Consider the following 23590-nt stretch of genomic DNA (forward strand, 5'->3'; position numbering starts at 1 on the left):
AGGACACAGTCCTTGCAGGTGAGCACAAGAACCACAACAGGGAGCATCACAGACCGGGCAAGGGAAAGGTATCCAATGGCATACATATGGCATAGGTCGGGGGCAGACCAGACTGAACCAGTTCACGTCACCCGCTGGTGAATATGAGTACCAGTACAGATTGTAGGTTAGGCAGGGTTCAATCGCAACACCTACCAGTACAAATTATGGCAAGGACTGAGTGCCTGCTGGGCTGGAATAGGCTGTAAGCCTCACAGGCATCAGCTGGAATTGGAGATGGGCCAGGCCGAGCTACAGCATCCACTGGCAAATGCTGAGGCGAAGGGGGGCCATGCTAGACTGGGCCAAAGTGCCCAAACAGCACACGTGAGAAACAGGGAGGGAGCGGGCATAGCCGGTAGGGGGAATGTGGAGGGCTCCCGTGCTGAACCTCCATTCCCACTGGGGAGCAGGAATTGGGATGGGAAACACCAGATGAGACAGGGCTACAACACCTGTGGGCTTCATGTGGACTAGATCAGGGAAAAGCTAGGCTCGGATGAATGTGCTTATTGGTGCAAGCATAAATCAGAGTGGGTGAGGATTGGTTGGGTTTTGCCATAGCATCAGCTGGCAAAGTCTGGCACTGGGGGGCTAATTCTGTCAAGTTAAATGGCAGAACCACCTGGAGAGTGCATGTTCCGGGAGTAGGAGTGGCCCAGTAAGGAAATAGTGGGCACCTCCCTCTTGGGCTACCATTCCCACCGGAGAGCATGAGAACCAGGACAGGGGCAGGGATGGCTAGACAGAACGGCACCTGCCAGCATGTGTGTGGGCCAGGTGGGGGACGATTGGGTTGAATTAAGCTTCATTGCTCATTGACATGTATGAAAGCTAAATGGGATGTGGGACAGACTGGACAAGTCTGCCATACATACTGGCAAGCATGAGAACCAGAGAAGAGGGCAGGTCTGGTGGGGGTTATTGCAGGTCACTTCAACTAGGCTGCAGCTCCCCCTGGTTTGTGTAAGGGTTGAGAGTGTGCTGCAACACCCATTGGTTCTTGCAGAAGACAGTGCTGGAAACAGAACTGACAGCAAATGCAAACACCAGTTTAGGAATAAGCTGATTGGAGTGACAGATTGTGCTGGAACCTGTACTGGCAAGCACACACAACAACCTCAGTTTCCTTGGGGATCCCTCCATCTGAACTGGTGATCACAGAACCCTAATCATGAAGAGAAGTGCAGGTTCCATGGTCTGACCATTGAGTGCAAGTATTAAAGCCAAGCCTCTTCAGAGGCTGGTTGAGTAGTGGACAGCATATCCAGGTGCACATGGAGCAGAGGACAGTCCATCAGAACCTGCAGAGGATACCTGACACCACAATAGAGGACGGAGGACAGAACAAATCAATCAAGTACCCCAGCCATGTGTTGGCAGTGAAAATTGGACAAACTAAGACTCTAAGCTGAACTGTGTCAGCCAGTGGAGTCTGGAGAGATTTCATGATGCTTGGAATGGCATGAATGGCAGCAATTTAGAACTGTTGAACTATCGAGACCACTTGAGCAGGACCTTTGGAACATGCCCCACATCAGGGACCTGGGATAGGTGGCGCTTCACCCTTTATCTCCCCTTCTACCCCGATACAGAAAAAACAAGATAATAATCTGGAAACAATGGTCTTACCCACTTTCCTGTAGGCCTTTATCCTTTGTGTCCTAATCAATGATGTAAAGATTATCCATAGAAAATAATTCATATATAACAGTAAACAAACTATGATAATTCAATATTTAGGTCTTAAAGAGTTGCAGTGAAATGCTCATATCCCACTAATCTTTTGTATTGAGTTCCAGAGTTGGATATACAAATCTGCTGCACCACTTCCATTGAGACACTAATTACTTAAATTATCCATGTTTTATGAAGAAATCTGTACTCTCTCCTAAAATTGCTTCTCTTTCAGCTTACTCTCAGTGTATGTATCCACCAATCCCCCAAATGTTAATACAGAAACCTGCTACCACCTTATTTTAACCACTATCCTCTACATAATTAATTCCCTAGTAAGTTTCCTTACATGTATTTTTATCCTCCCTGATTCACACAGGAGCGAAAATTATCTTTGAAAAGTGCAAATCTACTGTCAATACTTCTCTAGTTTTGTGCTAAGTATAAAATCCATAATCCTTAATATCGCTCAACATTTTCTCCTTTGTAGTTACTTTCCTACCACAATTAGGCCTTTTTTCTTTTTTTTCAGTTTGGCTAATTTCCTGGTTTTGGATATTCAAACACATTCTTCACCATGGATTCTCATCCTTCAAGTACCAACATTTTATCCTTTGTCCTCAATGAGTTAATTAGATTAATTAACTTAATTAGATTCTCATCCCTCTGCCCTCTATTATTGAATATAAAGTTTAGAGGATTCTTTTTAATTGTGCTATTATTTATTAGATTATCATTCTGCAGTTTGTCTCCCTTCAGTAAGCTGAAAATTAGTGAGGTCAGGTATCAGGTTTTTCCTCTCTACTATGTTCCAGTGACCAATATACTTATGTTTCTGAAATTCAATGAATGAGTCAATGAGTGAAAAAAATGGAATACTTTTTACCCAGATAATGGGTGCTCATCCTTCCATTCTGCTTTTTTAGGAAAGTCTTCTCTGAGCCTGGTCCCCTCCACTGAAATTTACATGAAACAACAAAACTGTGTGTCTTATTCCCTATTATATAATAATGGTATACAAAGTTCTGTCTGGCAAATACCTCAAAGTCAGTAACTTACCGACCAATCATTCATTTACAAAGCCACTAAACAATCCAATCAAAGTTTTTTCCCTCTTTATATTGTTTTTATTTTTCAAGTTTCTGAATAATGAAAATCAGAAAATCCACCAATGCATTACTCAGACACCTGCTTCTCTTTTTAAATTAATCAAATCACTTCTTTATAAAGATGCTTAAGGATGTTACACAAAATGAAGTCTCTCTGAATATTAATGTTAACTTTGAAAATATTCAATGCTTCATTATTTACTTAGAAGCACAGCTTAATATCTTCCCTGTAACACAGAGGAATTTGTAATTACTGGGTTCTATACTACTGATATCTATGAGCCATGTCTCATGAAAGCAATTATAAGACATTGTAAGACTTTTCAGGTAAGAGTTTTCTGACTTTACAAAGTGGTATTTTTTCACTGTTGTTTTGACAATGATCTCTCTTCTAAACACATGAGATTAATTAAAGACATTCCCCATTTTATTTTTCTAAGTTTAAGGAAATGAGCTTTGACAAAATTACAGTTAACAACTCAATTACATGGGTCAGGCAACTGGTGGGTGAAATAATCTATTATGTACCCTAACAAAAACAGCAGCCAACAAAACAGCCCTCTTACCTGTTAAAGTCTGCACTGCTCTCTCACTGGAAGGCAGTGGCTCCTTTCTGTGAGGACGACTGAGTGTAGTGTCCTGTGTGGAAAAGAGTCCAGGGCTTTCAGTTAATCTCTTCCGGCCACTGGAGTGAGGGTTTGAAACTCTGCAGCTGCCTATTGCACTTGTGAAAAGGTTTGTATGCTCATCACTGCTGGCTGGCTCAGAGTTGGGAGTAAAACCTCCAAGAGATAAACTTGGAGAACTTTCTGAACAGTCAATCTGCAAAGGTGTCTGCAATCCCAAGGCCAGGGAACTAGCTTCTGTAGGCTCTCGGTGGACCCACTGTTCTTCTCTGTTGATCAAGCTTTTAGAAGGAGAGAGATGAGGGCAGGACATATGACACCGATGCTTCTCTTTATGCTTGTATCGCTCTCCAACAGAGTCCTTTCCGAAGCGATAGCGCTTCAGTGACTCCAGGACGGATCGGGAAGAACCAGTGTCCATGGAAACCTGGGGTTGTTCAGATCGGTGTTCCCTGTGTTTGTGCCGATGTCTGTGTTTGTGCTCAACCATCCAACCATAAGCCATTTCGGGAGGAACACTGGGATATGTACTCATGGAAAGGAGGGGAGTCCTACTAGTTGTAAGGAAGGCCTCCTGTCGAAGTAGCTTATGTTTTTTCTTATGGTATTTGGTAGGATTCAGAAGTAAATGACCAGCATGCATATAAGAAGGGGGTGGAAGTGGAGTGGTGAAAGAAGGAGATGGAGGGGGTGGATAGAGAGTGGGAGGATACCTCCCATAGTAACCTAACCCTATAGGAGCAGCTGTGAGGGGTGAGGGAGAATAAGGCATGCCGTAAGAGGGATAGAAGCCAGTACTAGAAAGAGGAAAACTAAGGCTGTGCATGAAAGGCATCTCAGCCATTGCCTCCCTCATCTTTGGGGGCCTCCCCCTTTTCTTTTTTAGGTCAGGTTTTCTAATGTAGTGCAAAGGGTCCAAGGGAAATGAAGGATGTGTATAGAAACTATTAAAGTTGATTCGAAAGATAGTAGGCAAAAGGTCTCTGGGGATAAAATGATGACTCCGGTGGGTGATTCGAATTTCACTTAGACGACTTATTAGTTCCTCCAACTCTGCAATAAAGTCTGGATCCTGTCTATTTCGGAGTTGCGGGTATTTCTTTTTCCGTTTTCGTTTCTGTCGTTTTATCTTGTCGTAGCTTAGATAATCATGATTTCTGCGCTTACATTTGTGTTTATGTTTTTCTTTAAGACCACTTAAGACGGTAGAAGTTTCAGGGGGAATCAGAGAAACATGCTCAAAAGAATGCCTCCTCTTTTTCTGTCCACAAAATTTCTCTGCCCTGTCTGATGTGCTGTTATTATCTGTTCCGATCCCACTATCACTGGGAATGGTCTCATCACTATGAGACTCACTAATTGGGGAAGGAGTAGCTTCTTTCAGAGATGTGAGTTCACTCAAGTGAGAAGGAGAATTTGGCAACAAAGTAGGAGGAGATAATCGCCTCCTGCCCTTTGAGGCCTTCTTCATTGCAAGAGTCTGAATCATACTGCCCTGTCTGGAGTGTAAATGCAAATATGGCACTGAACTGGGTTCAACAAAGCCAGCATCACTGCTGACAGGGCTCTGACCCCCACTAGTCCCAGAAGACTGAGAGCAAACAGGTGATGGGAGAATCTCGGAACTACTAGCAGAGGAAGGCAGCAAAGGAGGCAGAATCTGTCCTAATGCTGACCCAGCTGCCTGTTGTGCTGTTTGCTCAAGTACAGCAAGGCTAGTAGGGCTACCAGAAAGAATACCATTTAAGACAGTTTTTGGTTTGCGACCCCTCCTCTTTCCTATGTAAATGGTTCCTTTCTTACTGACATTTATTTGTTGGCCCAATTTAGAGCCAAATGTGGCAGCAAGACTCGATACTGTATTATGGAGCTTGGATTGCACTTTCCCTTTATTACTTGGTTCTACTGAAGTAGAAAGAATCTGATTTAACAGTTTCTTTCTCTTTAAAGTCTTCATTTTATTTATTTTGCGAATAATTGTTTTCATTAATTGTCCATTGTTTCTCTTGGTAATTTTCTTATCTGGTTCCATTTCAAGGTCACTCATGCTGCAAACACTTGGCCTGTGACTGTCATCTAAGTCATCTGGATCCTGAAGTTGATCTTCACTCTCAAAGAAATCACTGCTGCTTCTCTGGTTGTCACTTTCTGACTCCAACTTGCTTGGACTGTCAGTGGCAACAAATGGAGCCACAGACAGCACAGGTGGTTTCATCTTGACTGGAGATCTCATTTGCCTCTTAGGCCTGCCTCTCTTTTTTGGAAAAGGAGACACAGACAAACTTGGTTTGAAAGAAGGGATTTCAATTTCTGGCTGTAAAATGGGGGGTTCTTGTTCTTCTTTAGACTGCAAAGAAAAAACTTTAGAGGCAGGAATTTTTAAAGTCCGTTTAGGTGGACCTTCTAGCTGAGGCATTTCTTTAGATTTAGGCCTTCCTCTTTTGGGCTTATAAATATCAGACAAAAGGTCACTGGACACACACATACTAGAGGATAGTTTATGAGTAGCAAAAGATTTATGAGACGGTTTTTCACTATCAGTTAACAGAGCAAGAGACGGAGCTGTGGATTTGCTCAACTTTGGCAATCGACGTTTAAGAAAGTCATGATCTACAAATGATGATGATCCAATGTTTTTCATAAACTTGGCTGGCTCAGAACTATTTGATAGTGAGCCACAGGAAACATTTTTAAAAAGCTCTGATCGCTCCAACTCTAGCCCTTTTGGAGACCGGCATGTGCTTCTTGCAACCACTTTAGTCCACCGAGGTTTTCGTCCTTTTCTTTTTTTTAATGGTTTGGACTGTAAACTAGCACTTAGACTCTCAGCAACTTGGCAGTGTTTGTCTGATGCAGTTACTGCACCAAGTTTTAGAAAAGGTTTGTTACTAAATAAACTAGTGAAGTTAACAACTGAGGGAGTAATGCTATGAATACTGGATTCAGAAGTCAAATTTGGCTTTTTTCCAAGGGAAGAGCTTATTCTTGGAATATCTATATGTGTAGTTTTTGAATCATTTAGCTCTTTATCAATCCCTTTACATTCAATACTTATGCTATGACCCATTGACCTATGACCAACATTCAAATGAGCACTTTCAGAAGTAAACTGACTCTTAACAGATTCAGAAATTTCTTCCATTAATTCTGTAGTAGGACTTAGACGTAATGGATTAGGAGCCAATTGTGAAGACGTTTCAGATGGATTTTTAGTTAAAGGATTAACAGATACAGTAGGTGATGGGGAAGGCAGATTGCTTTCTCCTACTGCACTAAACGGAGATTTAGCTGTAGTTATATCAGAACCACCTCCCAGTTGAAAGTCTGTAGAAGTGCAATATACAGGAGGTTGCTTTTCATGCTTTGAGGTGTCATAAGATCCCCTTTCACTGGATGAGAAACTGTCTTGCTGAATACACGTTCCTTCATTAAATATTTCTTTCTCCAAATTAATGATTTCTTTTCGAACTGAGAACTTTTCCAGGACACTTTCTTTACTCTGCCGCATGACATTCTTCTCAAAATTTTTGCTGGTGGCACTGTCTTTCAAGGACTCAGAAAGTTCTTGACTTTCATGATTACTGATGTTTGTACTACAAGAAGCCTTAAGTGGATCCTGAGTGGAGAGCAGTGCTTCAGCTTTAAGATTTATGGAATCTTTACTGACCAATCCTGCCACAGGACAGGTCACTAGCTTCTTTCCAATGTCTTTATTAACCAATCCCATTGATGAATTTGCTACAATCTTTTTTGCACAGTCTTTGGCCACTAGGCCAACAGTAGAACTCAATTTCCTTCCCAAGTCCTTATTAACCAGTCCAACCACTGTGCCAATTCCTAACTTCTTGCCAGACTCCTTATTCATTAAACCTGGCACAATACCAATTCCTAGCTTCTTTCCTGAATCCTTGCTTAGCAGTCCTACTGTAGTGATAGTACCTGGCTTTTTGCCTAAGTCTTTATTAATGAATACAGCTGTAGTGCCAGTGCCCAATTTTTTCACAGAGTCTTTACTGACCAGTCCTACTGCTGGATTAAACATTGGCTTTTTCCCAGGATCTTTAGTTACCAATCCAACTGCTGTGCTAATAGTTGGTTTTTTTATTAAGTCCTTGTGTATTATTCCAGCTACAGAGCCAATGCCTGCTTTCCTGATTAAATCCTTGCTAACCAATCCTGCTGTAGTGCCTGTTCCTAACTTCTTCGGTTTTGTCTTGGAAGACTTGGAGGGAGGACAAGTAGCAATGAGTTGTGCTAACTTTTCCGTTACACTAGTTCCTCCATTAAGTAATGCTCTGTCCTTTAAATCAGGATCCCGACTACCAACAAGAGTAGATGGTGACAAATTAACATAATCGGTCATTTCTGAGTGTACTGGAGAAAGCTTCTTGGACAAAGGATTGTTTTCTCCCTGCAAATGAAGACGGATGCTTTCTTCAGATTGACATTCAATGGCTGCAACATCCCCTGCTTTCTTGTACAACTTTGAAGGGTCCTAAAATTGGAATAAGAAAAAGGTTTCAGAGAGAGTAAATCTTACACAAATACGTTTAGTTTTACACTGCAATAAATTGATCTTCTATCAGATAGGCTACATAACAGAACCAAAAAAAAAAAAAAAAAAGCAAATGTGACTCTAATGTCAACGTTCAGCCCTGTTTATTACTGGATTTTCAGAAATATCCCCAAGATACATTTGACATTATCTTTTTTTTTTTTTTTAATATTTTTTATTGGAAAGGCAGATCAAATTTATGGAGGAGGAAACAGAAAGATCTTCCATCCACTGGAACACCCCAAGTAGCTGCAATGACCAGAGCTGAGCCAATCCAAAGCTAAGATCCAGGAGCTTCTTCCAGATCTCCCTTGCAGGGACAGGGTCCCCAGGCCTTGAGCCTCCTCTACTGCTTTCCCAGGATACAAGCAGCGAGCAACTAAAACATGAACCAACACCTATGTGGGATTTGCAAGATGAGTTAACCACTGAGCCAATGTACTAGGACCTTGACATTACCTTAAACAGCAAACTACTTTCATGACTAGTCAAATCCTCTTAAAAGAACCTGAATAAGCACTTATGTTCTTTCTTAATGAATAAAGAAAGTTAATATTGCGCCAGTGTGGTAGAGCAGTAAATAAAGCCATCAATTGCAATGCCAGCATCCCATAAGCAGCCAACTCACGTCCCAGATGATCTATTTCTGATCCAACTCCCTACAAATAGCCTGAGAAAAGTAACAAGAGATAACCAAATATCTGGGCCCCAGATATCCACCTGTAAGACCGAAATGAAGCTTCTTGCTTCCTGGGGTCAGGCTAGCCCAGCTCTGGTAATCCAGAAAGTGACCCAACAGATGATTCTCTCTCTCTCTTCCTTCTCTTTTTGCATAACTTTTACAAATACATAAATGCAGTAAAATTTTTTTTCTTCAGAAAAATTACAATAAAAAATTTCAAAATGCATTATGCCTACCAAATTCTGAATACTCACATTATATCTAATATTTACTACTTCACACAGTAGTCTGTTTTACCTTGGAGTACTAACTAAAAAATACAAACACATCTAGTGCTTGTCAGCAGAAAGGATAATTTTCTTAAGGTAAATTTCTAAATATGATGCCATCTATGTAAAATACCACTAGTATTTCAGGAATAAGGAAAGTTCACTATACTGTTCACTGAAGGAAAAACAGGAAAATACAAAGCAAGAGCATAACTATAACAAATATGATACATGAAATACTGATACAGGACTGACACATGGAAAAACAAAATAAAAAAGGAAAGATTAGAAACTCTCAACTAAAATCCAAGCAGAAGAGAAATGAAATGTATTCAAGATGTTACCATCTTTATATAGATGGGAATTTGGTTAGCAATTAGAGAAACTTCACAGGCATGCAACTATATTTTTTCAATCAGGAATTCCATTTCAAAGGTCCATCTTAAGATGGAATAACAAAAATACAATGATCATACTAGGCTAGGAATCAACATAACCACTAATCCATGCAAGAAAAGGGAAGATATTAACACAATGCTATGCAGTGATCTATATGATATACTACCATTCATTGCTGGTGGGAATAGGCTAATACAACCACTGTGGAAATCAATATGGAGAGTGCTTGGAGGTCTGCAAATAAATCTACCATATGACTCAGCTATCCTGGTTCCCAGGAATCTACCCAACAGAAATGAAATCTGCATATGAGAAGGGAATCTGGAATCCTATATTTATAGCAACACAATCAACAATAGCAAAGAAGCGGAAACAACCCAGATGTCCATCCAAAGAATGGCTAATTAAATTGTGGTACATCTATTCCATGGAATATTATTCAGCCATTAAAAAGAATGAAATCATATGATTTGCAACTGGATGGTCCCAACTACAGATAATTATGGTCAGTGAAATAAGTCAATCACAAAAAGAAATAACATATATTTTCTCTAATATAAGGAATCCATCATGAAAATTGGAATGTATAGTGGTGGTTAAATGAAGACTACCATATCCAGAAATGTAGACCCAATGCAACATGCATCTCTGCTTCCAAACAAATGATGGACTCCCAATGAAAGTGTTGGATATATGTAGACAATGGGATGATGGACTCACTTTGTCTGTACCAGCAATGTTAGGGCACACTTAGATAGCCGACTGATGGAATTGTAACTCCTTATGAAGAGAGTGACATTATGGGAAAAATCAATCAGGGGGGTGAACGGAAAATGGGAGGAGGGAAATACCAGACTATACAGCATCGTATGATAAATTAAAAAATAGAAATTAAAAATAAAACAGTATAACACAACCATCACCAAATAAAGACAATAATAATACTTTGGGAAAAGGATAGCCTCTCCCATACAAAGTAATACAAAAATTGGATATCAACATAAAGAAAAATGAAGTAGACCCTTATCTCTTAGTATATACAAAAAATGCCAAATGGGTTAAATATTTAACCACTGGGTCTGAAAGCATAAAATTACTGGAAAAGAGACCATGATACTGCTTCGAGCAATGACCTCAAGAACAAAGGCAATGAAAGCAGAAAGAAAAACAAAATTACATTAAAACAAAAACCTTCTGCAGAGTAAAGAAAGTAAATTACAGAGTAAAGAAAAAAAAACTTCAGAGTGGAAGGAAAATTTACAAAATATAACTTTAATAAGGGAAAATAAAAGTACCCAAGGAAATGAGTTCAATAGCAAGAATCCAAATAGTTCTATTTAAAAATCTAAAAGATACATGAATATATGTGTCTCAAAAGCAGGTTAAGGGCCAGAGTTGTGGTATAGCAAGTAAAGCCACTGCCTGTGACATCAACATCCTGTGTGGAGATAGGCTGCTGTCCTAGCAGCTCTACTTCTAAACCAGTTCCCTGCTAATGCACTTTGGAATGTTACAAAGATGGTCCAAGTGTTTGGGTCCCTGCCATTCACTTGGGAAATCTGGATGAAGAGCCTGGCTTTCTGCCTGGCCCGGTGCTGGCAACTGTGTAATAAAAATACTTTTTAAAAGCAAAAAAAGAACAACCATATGACCTAGCACTCACTCTCTATAATCAAAGGAATATATATTCAATTTTACAGATGAATAGGATGGTCGTTCCCAGAAGCTGGAAACTTAAGACAATAAAAGATAATGGGGGCCTGGCGTGGTGGCCTAGTGGCTAAAGTCCTTACCCTGAACACTCTGGGATCCCATATGGGCGCCGGTTCTAATCCGGGCAGCTCCAGTTCCCATCCAACTCCCTGCTTGTGGCCTGGAAAAGCAGGGGACCCTGCACCTGCGTGGGAGACCAGGAGGAAGTTCCTGTTTCCTGGCTTCGAATAGGCACAGCACCGGCTGTTGCACTCACTTGGGGAGTGAATCATGGGATGGAAGATCTTCCTCTCTGTCTCTCCTTCTCTTTGTGTATCTGACTTTGAAATAAATCTTTTTTTTTTTTAAAGAAGATAATGGGAAGATGATGGTCACAGAATATATGGCCACAGTTAGGTTGGGGCGGGGGGAACAACAGGGACATATATAACAAAGTACCTAAATGATTGCCAGAGTCTGGGGATGCAGGTGTGGAACTACAAATGACCACTAATGGTTATGGTATTTCTTTGCTGACTAATAAAAATCATCCAAAATTCAGTGAGGTAAGGGTTGCAACAATTCTTACAAAGTGGATGCAGTGGCTCAAGCACTGAGACCACCTTCTGCTACTTTTCTCAGGTCATGAGCATAGAGCTGAATTGGCAACGGATCAGCAGGGGACTGAGCTGGTACCCATGTTGGATGTCAGTGCTGCACGCAGTGACTCTACCTGCTATCCCATGATGCAAGCCCCCCACAACAGTTATTTAAACATGTATTCTTGAAAGCAAAGATGATAATAGAATCAAACTTATCCACAACAGCAAATGATAAAATGAATCTGACTGCAAGAAAAAACTTATATAGATTGGAAAACAGTAAACAAAGGCAAAACTAAGTTAAAGAAAATTCTTCTCAAATTGATATAGACAACAGGAAAGACATGGTGAAGGCTTTGAGAGTTTGGGCATCTTTAGCAGAGAATATTTCACAAGCTGTGTGCTCAGGAATCTCATGAAAAGAATATTTCACAAGTAGTGTGTTTAAAGAATACTTAGGGCACAGAACACAATTTACAGAACTACTGTATATAACCAGAAATATAGTTGACTATTTTCATCAATCTTAAAATATTAGTGAATGAAATCAACTTGCAAAGTGTTCTTAAATTGCAGAGGTGGCTAAACAGAGAATGACACACTCTGGCATTTGTGTGGGCTGGATAGTGGGGCTGGTTGGGTTGAACTAGCCTTTAATGTCCATTGACATGTGGGAGAGCTGAAAAGGACTGGGACAGACTGGACCAGTCTGCTGTACATACTGGCAAGCATGGGAACCAGGGTAGGGAGTAGACCTGGTGGAAGTTATTATGGGTTGCTCCAACTAGACTTCAGCTCCCACTGGTGTACATGAAGGACAAGCATGTGGTGCAAAGGTTTTGGGTGGGCTGCAACACCCATTGGTTTGTGTAGAAGACAGAGATGGAGACAGAACTGACCCAACAACTGCAACCACCAGTATATGCAGTATATGCAGAAGCTAATTGGGGTGACGGACTGTGCCGGACACTGTACTGGCAAGCACATACAAGAATCAGGTCTGGGGTCACTTCAGATGAGGTTTCTTTGGGGATCTCTCCAACTGAACCACTGGACTCAGAACCCCAAGCATGGAGAAAATTGCAGGTTCCATAATCTGACCATGGAGTGCATGTGACAGAGCTGGGCTTTCTCAGTGCCTTAGACTGAGTAGATATCCAGGTGCACATGGAGGACAGTACATGGAACATGCAGAGAACACCTAGTACCACAACAGAAGATGGAGGACAGTACAAATTGATCAATTACCCCAGCCAATATTAGCAGTATCTTGGCAAACGAAGACCATAAGATCAAGTATGTCAACTGGTGGATTTTGGAAAGATTTCATCGTGCTTGGAGTGGCGAGACCGGCAGTAATTCAGAACTGCTGAACTATCGAAACGTCTTGAGCACAACTCTCAGAACATGCCCGACTTCAGGGACCCTGGGTTGGTGTCAAGTGGCTGAGCCCAGGATGTAGAGGCATTTGGGCAGCTGGATGTGGCTTCTTTCCTTATCTCCTCCCTTCCTCCAGATACAGGAAGGAAAAAAAGAGAATGTGGAAATGGTTATCTCACCCACCTTCCTGTAGCCCTAAACCCTTATCACCCTAATCAACTATGTAAAAATCATGAACAAATAAAAGTTTAAAAAAATAGGGGGTGCTGCTGTTCAATGAGCATTTACGGCCAGGTGTTAATGGCTCAACTGGTTAATTCTCCACCTCTAAGCACCAGCATCTCATATTTGTGCCAGTTTGTGTCCTGCCTACTCCACATCCCATCTAGCTCCGTTTGTGGCGTGGGAGAGCAGCAACAGACAGCACAAAGCCTTGGGGCCCTGCACCCTCATGGGAGATCCAGTATCAGCTCCTGGATCCTGGTTTGAATTGGCTCAGCTCTGGTTATTGTGGCCATTTGGGGAAGCAGCAGATGTAAGATCTTTGTGTCTACTTCTCTCCATAAATCTACCTTTCCAGTAAAATAAATATATATGTATACATATATATACACATATACGTGTGTGTGTATATTAACCTGTGGTACCACAGAGCTGTCCACTAGGTTTTCTTCATGGGAAAACAAAAGTGATACAAAAACTCACTATAAGTCAGGGGTGGAAACTAGGTGTGTGTGGGAGAATCCCAGACTAAACAATTGTATCATAACATTTAAAATTTAAAAAACAACAACAAACAAACAAACCAAAAAACACCCACTACAACAGCTCATACCTAATTTAATTTGTATTCTTTCTCTCAGGCTTTCCTTCCCCATAAATTCTCATCTGACTAGTTGTGAAACCCTACAACTCACAACTATGTGCCTAGTTGCCTAGTGCTTAAGACTTACAAAGTGAAGTTAGAGAGAAAACATTGTCTTTTTATCATGTATTTAATCCTGTGCTCCTATTAACCAATTTTCATGAAAGTACCAAATTTTACCATCACAACGTTTAACTCCTTGACACTTTGTCAAAGTCTTCACTCAATTCAATGCAGCTGTATCACAAAATAGTAATATGCACTGAGTAGTCTGTATGTGAGGGTTATTAGAGGTTTTTAAAATCATTGACATAAAAGATAAGAACAGGCAACCACAAAATCAGCATATGAATGAAGGAAACCAAATGTTGGTATTTAGATTTAATTCTCCGAGACCAAAGAAGCCTTGCCTTGTAACACTTTGTTTCAATAATGTTTTTTTTCCATGAGCAAGAGCAACAATGCAATGAGAAATATTCACACTCCCCAAACTGCATTACCTAGTAAATCATTAAAACAAAGAATAGACACAAGTAGTTAACCGTTACATTCTACACTAAGAGAAAGTGAACTACTCATTCAGCTAAATGCAGCAGTGATTAGAGAAGTTCCTATTACAAAAGGAAAGTAAGAACTGAGAATGGACCTGATTAATCTAATTATGACAGTCAACTAATATTCTTGATACATTTATAGCACAGGTTGCTCTGTCTTATAGGAGGAATGATTATTTCCCTCCATGTAAGGAACATGTTTCCATAATAGAAGTTTCTTTGGGAAACCAATCTCAACGCTTTAGGACATATCAATGGTTGCCTCCTTCGGCATGTCTGTTGTTTTGTAAGTGGAGAAAAACAGGCTTTCCTGCAAAACTGTGAAGATCCAGGAGAATGCATCATTGCTGCTGCAACGGAGTACCTGGGCACTGTGTTCAGTCTCTTCTCTACTACAAAAATAACTAATTGAAGCAACTTCCAAAGCAAAAACAAGATGAAGGTAAGAAGACAGAATCCATCATGGAAAGAACTACAAGATACCTATATACCTTCAGATCTTCTTCCTTTAACAGTTTTTGCCAACAAGACATAAGAGTGGAAAGGCACGAGTAGGATAATGCAGATTTGCATTTTAGATCTTTTTACACATTTTTATAAAATAGAATTCTGTTCCCAGAGATGGTACTCAACAGGCAGGATGCAACAATGTGCCCCAAGATCTCTTACTTAACATATCTCAAATTTTCTAGTTACACTTAAGGAGAACAGTCACAAAGTAGTTCAAAGGTCCTTGGATAAACACAATAGGCCATTTTAGTAACAAAAACATTGTTTCATTTGGCCTTATGTGGTACCATTGCTTACTGTAAAAATCAATAAGATGTGTTAAAAGTTTTTAAAATGTGTTTGATGGGTAAGGGTTTGGATCTGAGTTCTGGACTCCATCTTCCTACTCATGACTCCATTTTCCTAATAATGTGCACCTATGGAAGCAATAGAAGCAGAAGTACTTGGGTCTCTCCCTGACTGTGTATCTATGATTTTCAAAATAAACAAACAAGACATATTTGTTAAAAAGGAACCAATCGGGGGCAGCATTTGGCCCTGTGATAATGTCCATATTCCACTGGGAAGTGGCTGGGTTCTGCTAATGCACTCTAGGGAAGCTGGAATTACTGGGTTCCTGGCACTCACTCACATGGCAGAACTGAATTCAGTTCCTGGATCCCAGCTTCAAATATTGTAGGTATAGTAGGAGAGTGATACAGTGAATGACAGCCCTGTCTCTACCTATTAAATAAATAAATGTATACATATATATTAAAAATAGGAAAACAACTAAATTTTATAGTTCGTTCCTATTTTGCTGAAAGAATAAGTTCTTGTTATAATTTCACTTCAACAAATACTACTATCTTAATCATATTTTCTCTTTACTACTTCTTTTTTAATTCTTAAAGATTTATTTATTTATTGGAAAGTCAGATATACAAAGAGGAGGAGAGACAGAGAGGAAGTTATTCCGTCCGATGATTCACTCCCCAAGTGAACTGCAATGGCTGATGTTATGCCAATCCGAAGCCAGGATCCAGGAACTTCTTCCGGGTCTCCCACACAGATGCAGGGTCCCAAAGCTTTGGGCCGTCCTCCACTGCTTTCCCAGGCCACAAGCAGAGAGCTGGATGGGAAGTGGAGCTACCGGGATTAGAGCGGGCGCCCATATGGGATCCCAGGGCGTTCAAGGCAAGGACTTTAGCTGTCAGGCCACATCACTGGGCACTACTACTTATTTTCTGAAGCTGATTTGAAGCTGGGAGCCTGGAACCTCTTACGAGTCGCCCACGTGGGTGCTGGGTCCCAAAGCTTTGCCGATCCTCCACTGCTTTCCCAAGCCACCAGCAGGGAGTTGGATGGGATGTTGGAGCAGCTGGGACACTAGGAAACGTTCATATGGGATACCACACTTAAAGGAAGAGGATTAACATATTAAGCCACTGAGCCATTACGCCAGGCCTCTATTACGTTTTTTAAAAGTTTCTAATGTTTAATTCTTCACATTAAGCATTTGTTGGTACAAAGGGATATTCACTGATAATTAAAAGGCTATAGTTATGAATAAGATTCTGAAGTAAACCCTCAATTTTTCCCCGCTTTTGAAGGAAGTGCGCTTAGCAGTAAAAACAAAAATTTTTTTCTTAAAATTACTATATTTTGAAGTGATTTAAAACACACACACCCTCAAAACAGACCTACAACCCAACAGTCAATCAAGCTTCACGTTTTGTACACTGAACCTCAATATGGCTCACTTCCCTCTCCTTTATTAAATTACTGTAATGTATCTTTAAATCTGATCTCTAATGCCATCTGCTGTTGAAATTCTGTAACCTTGAGAAGCTTGACAAATTTGCACCAATTTTTCCTGCTCTACTTCCACTCCTACAATGAGGCTAAGGTAATTCACCATTAACTGTGCAAAGATGTAAAATAAAACTCAGGTACTATAAATTTAGGAAGATTTAACATGATAGCATTTACTTGCCACATATATAATCTCATATATCTCAAATTGAAAAGCTTTCCTAAGGTGGAGGAATCCACCATGGGGGGAGGGCAGTAGGAGGGGTGGGGGGAATCCCAGTGCCTATAAAACTGTAAAACATAATACAATGTTAACAACAATCAAAAAAATAAATAAAAAAAGAAAAGCTTTCCTAAACAGCAACATTAACTTAATCTTTACTCTTAAGACAAATATTATAAAATAGGATCATAATGACAAAAAAAATGAGTACAGTCATATAGTTTTATTATAAAATACTGTGTCACTGAAAATAACACTTGTTTCACAAAGTACAATTAAAAAAATGCAAGCTCTTCTAAGTTAGAACAAGGAATCTTTGGGTGCAAACAGCGTGACAGTGTGTTTAGCTACTGTTTGCCAAGTTCGTGTCCCACTTCAAAGAGCTGGCTGGAGTCCTCACTACTCTATTTCCCAAACAGTTTTCTGCTAATGTACCTGGAAAGACAATGGGAGACAGCCCAAGTACTTGGGTCCCTGCCATCCACACAGGAGACCAGCATGGAGTTTCTGGCTCCTAGCTTTCATTCTGCCTAGACTTGACTGTTGTAGTAGATGGAAGATCTCTGTCTCTGCCTCGCTCTCTGTTGCTAAGCCTTTCAAACAAATAAATAAGGAAGTTTCAATTCAGGAACAATTAAGAAAGAATACATACACACAAAAAGGCAGTGGTAACCAAAGTTTTGGAATAGCAATATACAAATGGCAGATTATCCAATTACCCATCTCCTAATTTATTCTGATTCTTTAAAGCTTATTTTTGAAACATTTATTAATTTGAAAGGAGGTGGGAGGAGGGTAGAGAGATTCCATTTGCTGGGTTCACTCCCCATATGGTCAAGCTGAAGGCAGAAGCCAAGAACTCCATCCAGGTAAACCACGTATGTGGCAGGAACTCAATCACTCATCATTTTCCCAGGAGCAGTAGCAGAATGCTGAATAGAAAGTGGAGTAGCTGGGACTAAAACCTACATTCTAATAAGGGATATAGGTATCCCATTTGGCAGCATTACTTGATTATGGCACAAATAGGCACTCAAATACTTCATGAAAAAATGAAACAGCAAACAATGCTGTGAGTCTATGCCAGATATATTATGTCCAAACCAAGTAATATAAAAATTGATCCTCCTCCTTTCCTGTATGATAAATTTGTATAACAAATTTCAAGAATTAAAAAATATACATATAAAAAGAATTTCTCTCTGCTTTCATGACAGTTTCTTAATAAAATATTGCCACAAAAAATAAAAAAATAAAATAGTTAAAATATTTAAAATTGAATAGTGGTGATACCTGTATAAGCCAAATATATGGAATACAGCAAAAGTATCTGAATTGAGCATTTTAAAAGGTTAAATTTTATACTAATTCAGTGATATTTCAACAAAACACACATATGCTTTATCTAAAACAAGACCAACTTTACATAAAGGTACAATTTAATGTAACTACGTAGCTTGAAAAACCCAATACTATTTCTATCTGAAAGAAATGCATAGGAAAGAAAAGCTAAATCCTACATACCAACAAATCAATAGTCTATTTCAAAATAATTGGAATCGGTTTGCAATTTAAGAATTGCCAGAAAGAGAAAAGCTGATGCATCATTATGATTATCTTATGCTTCAAGAAATTGTGTTTAACTGCAATTGGGAGAGCTGAGTCAGGGTACATCAGAAAGAGAAATCTGGCAGGCCTTCCAGCAGAGCCTGGCTCTGCTCAAGAGCCAAGGCTCAAGGAAGACTGAACAGGAACAGGCCACAGCACCTGCTGGCATGTGTGGGAACTAGGGCTGGGGGCAGGCACTGGCATCCCACATGAGCACTGGTTTGAGTCCTGACTGCTTTATTTCCAATAGATCTCCCTGCAAAACATGCATGCAAAGGCAGAAAAAGATGGCCCAAGTACTTGGACCACTGCAACTTAGATGACAGCCTAGACGGAGTTCCATACTCCCAATTTAACATGGCCTACTCCTGGATGTTGTGGTCATTTTAGGACTAAATCGGCAGATGGAAGTTCTTCCTTCTGTTCCTCTTTATCACTCTGCCTTTAACTATGCCATTCAAATAAATAAAATAATCTTTTATAAAAATGCTATCCCCACATGAAATTTATGTCCCAAAAAACCCAAATATAAATTTTTATAGGAAATTTTAAAAAGTTTCTTTCCACTTTAGAAAGAATAAAAAGCTATAGGAAAATTTGCTATAAAGTAAATAATGTTATTTCTTATAGGACAATCACATCAGAAGCTTTACATTTCTAGCCATATGGCAGACGGTGAAATCTTGTACTTAACTCAATAACTCAAACTAGCATTAGGACACAATGTTCACTTAACTGCTGGCCTCATATAAAATTTCTCAGGAGGACCAAAAGAAGACAGAGGCAGTCTTAACAAGGCCTGATTGTCAAGAAGGGAGATGCCCTAAACGATAAGCTAGTAGTGTTGAAATAAAGACCCAGGGAAAGGTGACACAAACATACCTTAATTCCTTGCAAAATGAATTCAAAACCTCTCAAGAAACTCCTTATCAAATTAGGCCTTAACCTTAAGTTCAATTAAAGAACAAACTACAAATTTGGGAACAAGTGGGCCACAATGATTTCAATTCACTTATTTCATTGCAGTGAAAAATCCCATTCCCAATGAAGCTAAATTAAGTTCATAAAAGACCAGGCAAGAATGCAGAGTGAAGTGTTGTGTACTGAGAAAGGACTAAGCTCACCTACAAAATATAATAAACACAACTGTTTCATACTGGCAAATAAACATAAGCATCAATGACGAAAATGTAAAATTGCAACAGACTGTTTGTACATAGAGAACTCATTGTATTTATAAAATAGTGTCTAAAATCAGAGTTAACATGGACTTATTGAGGCAGGCGGAGCAGGTTCAGCTATCACTGGGGCTTTCCCATGTACAGAATGCCAATTCTAATTCTGCTTTCAGCTAATCAACTTGGGAGGCAGCAAATGACAGCATCCTGTCACTTAGATGGATGATGCAGATACAGCCCCCTAGGCTCTTGGCTATGGCTGTGCTCGGTCATGGCTTTTGCAGGATTTGGAAAGGGAGATCTCTGTCACTCTGCTTTTCAAAAAACTAAATCTTGAAGCTGGCTTGGTGGTGTAATAAACTAATCCTTCATCTGTGGTATTAGCATCCCGTACAGGCACCTGTTCAAGTCCTGGATGTTCAATTTCCCATTCAGATCCCTGGTTATGGCCTGGGAAAGCAGTGAAGAATGGTCCAATTCCTTGAGACCCTGCATACATGTATAAATCTGGAAAATATTAAGGACAATGATGATGGGTTTACTTTTCCAAAAATTCCATCAACCAATTTAGGTTCCCAATTTTTTTTTTTTTAACATTTATTTAGTTTTGTTGCAAAGTCAGATATACACAGAGAGGAGGAGAGACAGAGAGGAAGATCTTCCGTCTGATGATTCACTCCCCAAGTGAACGCAACGGCCGGTGCTGTGGCGGGAGGAAGACATGGAAGAGGATCTGGGCTCCTGGCTTCAGATGGGCGCATGTCTGACCTTTGCCTTTCTAGGCACATCAGAAGACAACAGTATCACAGAGCAGTCAGAACTTAAGATGGTATGAATAAGGGATTGTTTAAGCCACTGTGCTACAACACTAGACCCAGCACCAAAATGTAACAGTTTTCAATATCAAAGTATCACTTGCTGTCTTAAAACTACTCACTTTCTGAACAAGTGTAGTATGAGAGGGAAACTGAAAATCTCAAGACTAAGTTCCTGTTCTAGATACAAACTGAATTTTTCCTTCGGCCTATCCTTGCCTTGCATGTGCTGGGATCCCATATGGGTGTCAGTTCATTTCCCAGCTGCCCCATTTCCCACCGAGCCCTTGCTTGTGGCCTGGGAAAGCAGTTGAGGATGGTCCAAAGCCTTTGGATCCTGCACCTGAATGGGAGACTTGGCAAAAGCTCCTGGCTCCTGGCTCCTGGCTTCTGGCGAGTTCAACTATGGCCACTGTAGCCACTTGGAAAGTGAGTCAGCAGAGAATCTTTGTCTTTTTTTGTCTCTCCGTCTCTGCATAAATCTGACTTTCCAATAAAAACAAATATAATATTTTTTTAAAAAACTGAACTTGAGAATCTCATTCCCATCCCCCAACCCTTCCTCAACCCTGCCCACTTACCAACTATCCTCAGGCATTCATTTGCAGGCACCAATCCCCTAGTGCCTGCCTTCAATCCCTCCTAATCCAGCTTCCTTGTGCCTTGCGAGCAGGTGCCTATATTTGACCTTCCCCTTGCCGCCCTACTACCACCTCAGTCCTGTTCCTGCCCTGCTAGAGGTATCTCCATGTTCCCTTCCCCTAGCTGCCCTCCCATCACCTCAGTCCTGTTCCTGCCCCGGTGCAGATGCCTCCAGGTTCCCCCTTTCTCGCTGCTCTTACCACCACCTCCGTCCCATTCTTGCCCTGCTGGAATAAACCTCTAAAGTACCTCGTTGTGTCTGGTGTTTTCGGAAATCGCCTCACTGAGTCTGGTGTTTTTGGCTGACGGTAAAAGAACCAGGCTGCGGGAATTGCTGGCATAACAACGTAAAAAACAGACCTTGAACTGTTTTAAATAACTAACAAAGGGATTACAGAGGGTACACAGGGTTAACAGAACTTGCAATGTCAGAATCACATATTGGGGAATACTGGTTCCTGTCCTAGCAACTCGGCTACGAAGCTATAATACAACTTCCTGCCAATGCACCCTGGAAGGTAGTAAGGTTGGCCCAAGTACTTGGTCCCTCACTACCCACCGAGGAGACCATGGAGTTCCTGGTTCCAGGTTTCTGCTTGGCAAGTTCTGGCTACTTTGGTCATTTTATGAACCAGACTGTAGACCATGACAATGACAATTTGATTTTGGGTCTCTGCCCCTTTCTTTTTCAAACAAATAATGTATATACATATTGAAACATAATATGATACTACACAAATATGTATACATACATAAATTCAAATAATTTTTACAATTCAACTTTGTTTATTCAGAAAATATTTGAGTTTCTTTTATTTATTTGAAAGGCAGAATAACAAAAAAGGAAGCAGAAAGAATCTCCCATCCACTGATTCACTCCCCAAACTTAGGAGCCTGGAGATTCTTTTTTTTTTTTTTTTTTTTTTTTAAAGATTTATTTTATTTTTATTGGAAAGGCGGATATACAGAGAGGAGAGACAGAGAGGAAGATCTTCCATCCGATGATTCACTCCCCAAGTGAGCGCAACGGGCCGATACTATGCCGATCCGAAGCCAGGAGCCTCTTCCAGGTCTCCCACGTGGGTGCAGGGTCCCAAAGCTTTGGGCCATCCTCGACTGCCTTCCCGGGCCACAGGCAGGGAGCTGGATGGGAAGTGGAGCTGCCAGGATTAGAACCGGCGCCCATATGGGATCCCGGGCGTGCAAGGCGAGGACCTTAACCACTGCGCCACCGCACCGGGCCCGAGCCTGGAGATTCTTCTAGGTCTTCCATGTGGGTGCAGGGGTCCAAGTAATTTGGCTTTTATTGTTTTCACAGGTGCATCAGCAGGAAGATGAATTGGAAGCAGCACAGCTGGGTCTCAATATAACACCCACATGGGATGCTAAGGTTGCAAACAATGATCTAACCTGCTACTCCAAAATGGCAGTCACAAAGAATTGTTTAATGTTTCATTTACTTGAAAGGCAGAACAATGGAGAGACAAAAAAAAATCCTGCAACAAGCAAGGCTGGACCAGGCAGAAGCTAGGAATCGTGAACTCAGTCTGAGTCTTCCACACGGGAGGCAGAGATCCAACTATTTGAGCTATTATGTGCTGTATCCTATGGCACGCATTAGCAGGAAGGAGAGTGGGGCTGGGACTTGAATTCAGGTACACCTATAAGGGAATCTGAGTATTCCAAGTGGACACTCCTGTGCCAAAGACTGGACCCAAGACATTTAAAAGATATGCTACACGACAAGTCCAAATAAAATAACCCATCAGGAATCTACACTTTAGTGAGAAGCAACACTGGGATCACACTGCCCTCTTTTAAAATTATGATAGATACAAGCAAACTACTCTCAATATCACTCTACAAACATATCTTCCACCAACAATCCTTGAGACTTGCTTATTTCCCTTGCAACTTACCAAAACTGAGTGTTATGCAATTTTTTGTTGCTGTCAAAAAAACAGTACAGGACATAACAAAAATAAACTAAGATTAAGACCCTTAAAATATGTAACTAATGCAACTCTGAGAATGTATGAACTGTATTAGAACAAATACTCTAATATTTACTCTAAGAAATGAACAAAATTTTAAACTTCAGTTGTTAATGTACCACTTTCTGAACCATGTATCTAAAACTTAAAAAAATACATATTTAATGAAATTAAGAGTTCATGACTGAAGTTTATAAATTAATAAAAACTTTGAGAGAAGGGAGATAAAAAGAGAATGGAGAAGGGAAGAGGCAGGGGAAGGGCAGGTGAAAAGAGAAGGAGGAGGAGGGAAGGAGGGAGTAAGGAAGACAGAGAGAGAGAGAAAAAAAAAAAAGAAGTGAACAAACAAAAGAACAAGAACTTTCACCCACAGCTGG

The 23590-nt window shown here is 40.4% G+C and overlaps 1 protein-coding gene across 6 annotated transcripts in view; it reads right to left on the reverse strand.

Annotated features, from left to right (window-relative positions):
- Positions 1–23590, reverse strand: part of ASH1L (ASH1 like histone lysine methyltransferase) — a 185567-nt gene that overhangs the window by 116446 nt on the left and 45531 nt on the right. For all 6 annotated transcript variants that reach the window (XM_040999029.1, XM_040999032.1, XM_040999031.1 and 3 more), the window contains exon 3: positions 3392–7946. In XM_040999029.1, coding sequence (XP_040854963.1) covers positions 3392–7946 — 4555 coding nt within the window. The remainder of the gene's footprint in view (positions 1–3391; positions 7947–23590) is intronic.

Source organism: Ochotona curzoniae, unplaced genomic scaffold (assembly GCF_017591425.1).
Source record: "Ochotona curzoniae isolate NIBS_2020 unplaced genomic scaffold, NIBS_Ocur_1.0 scaffold_1037, whole genome shotgun sequence".
Lineage (NCBI taxonomy): Eukaryota > Metazoa > Chordata > Mammalia > Lagomorpha > Ochotonidae > Ochotona > Ochotona curzoniae.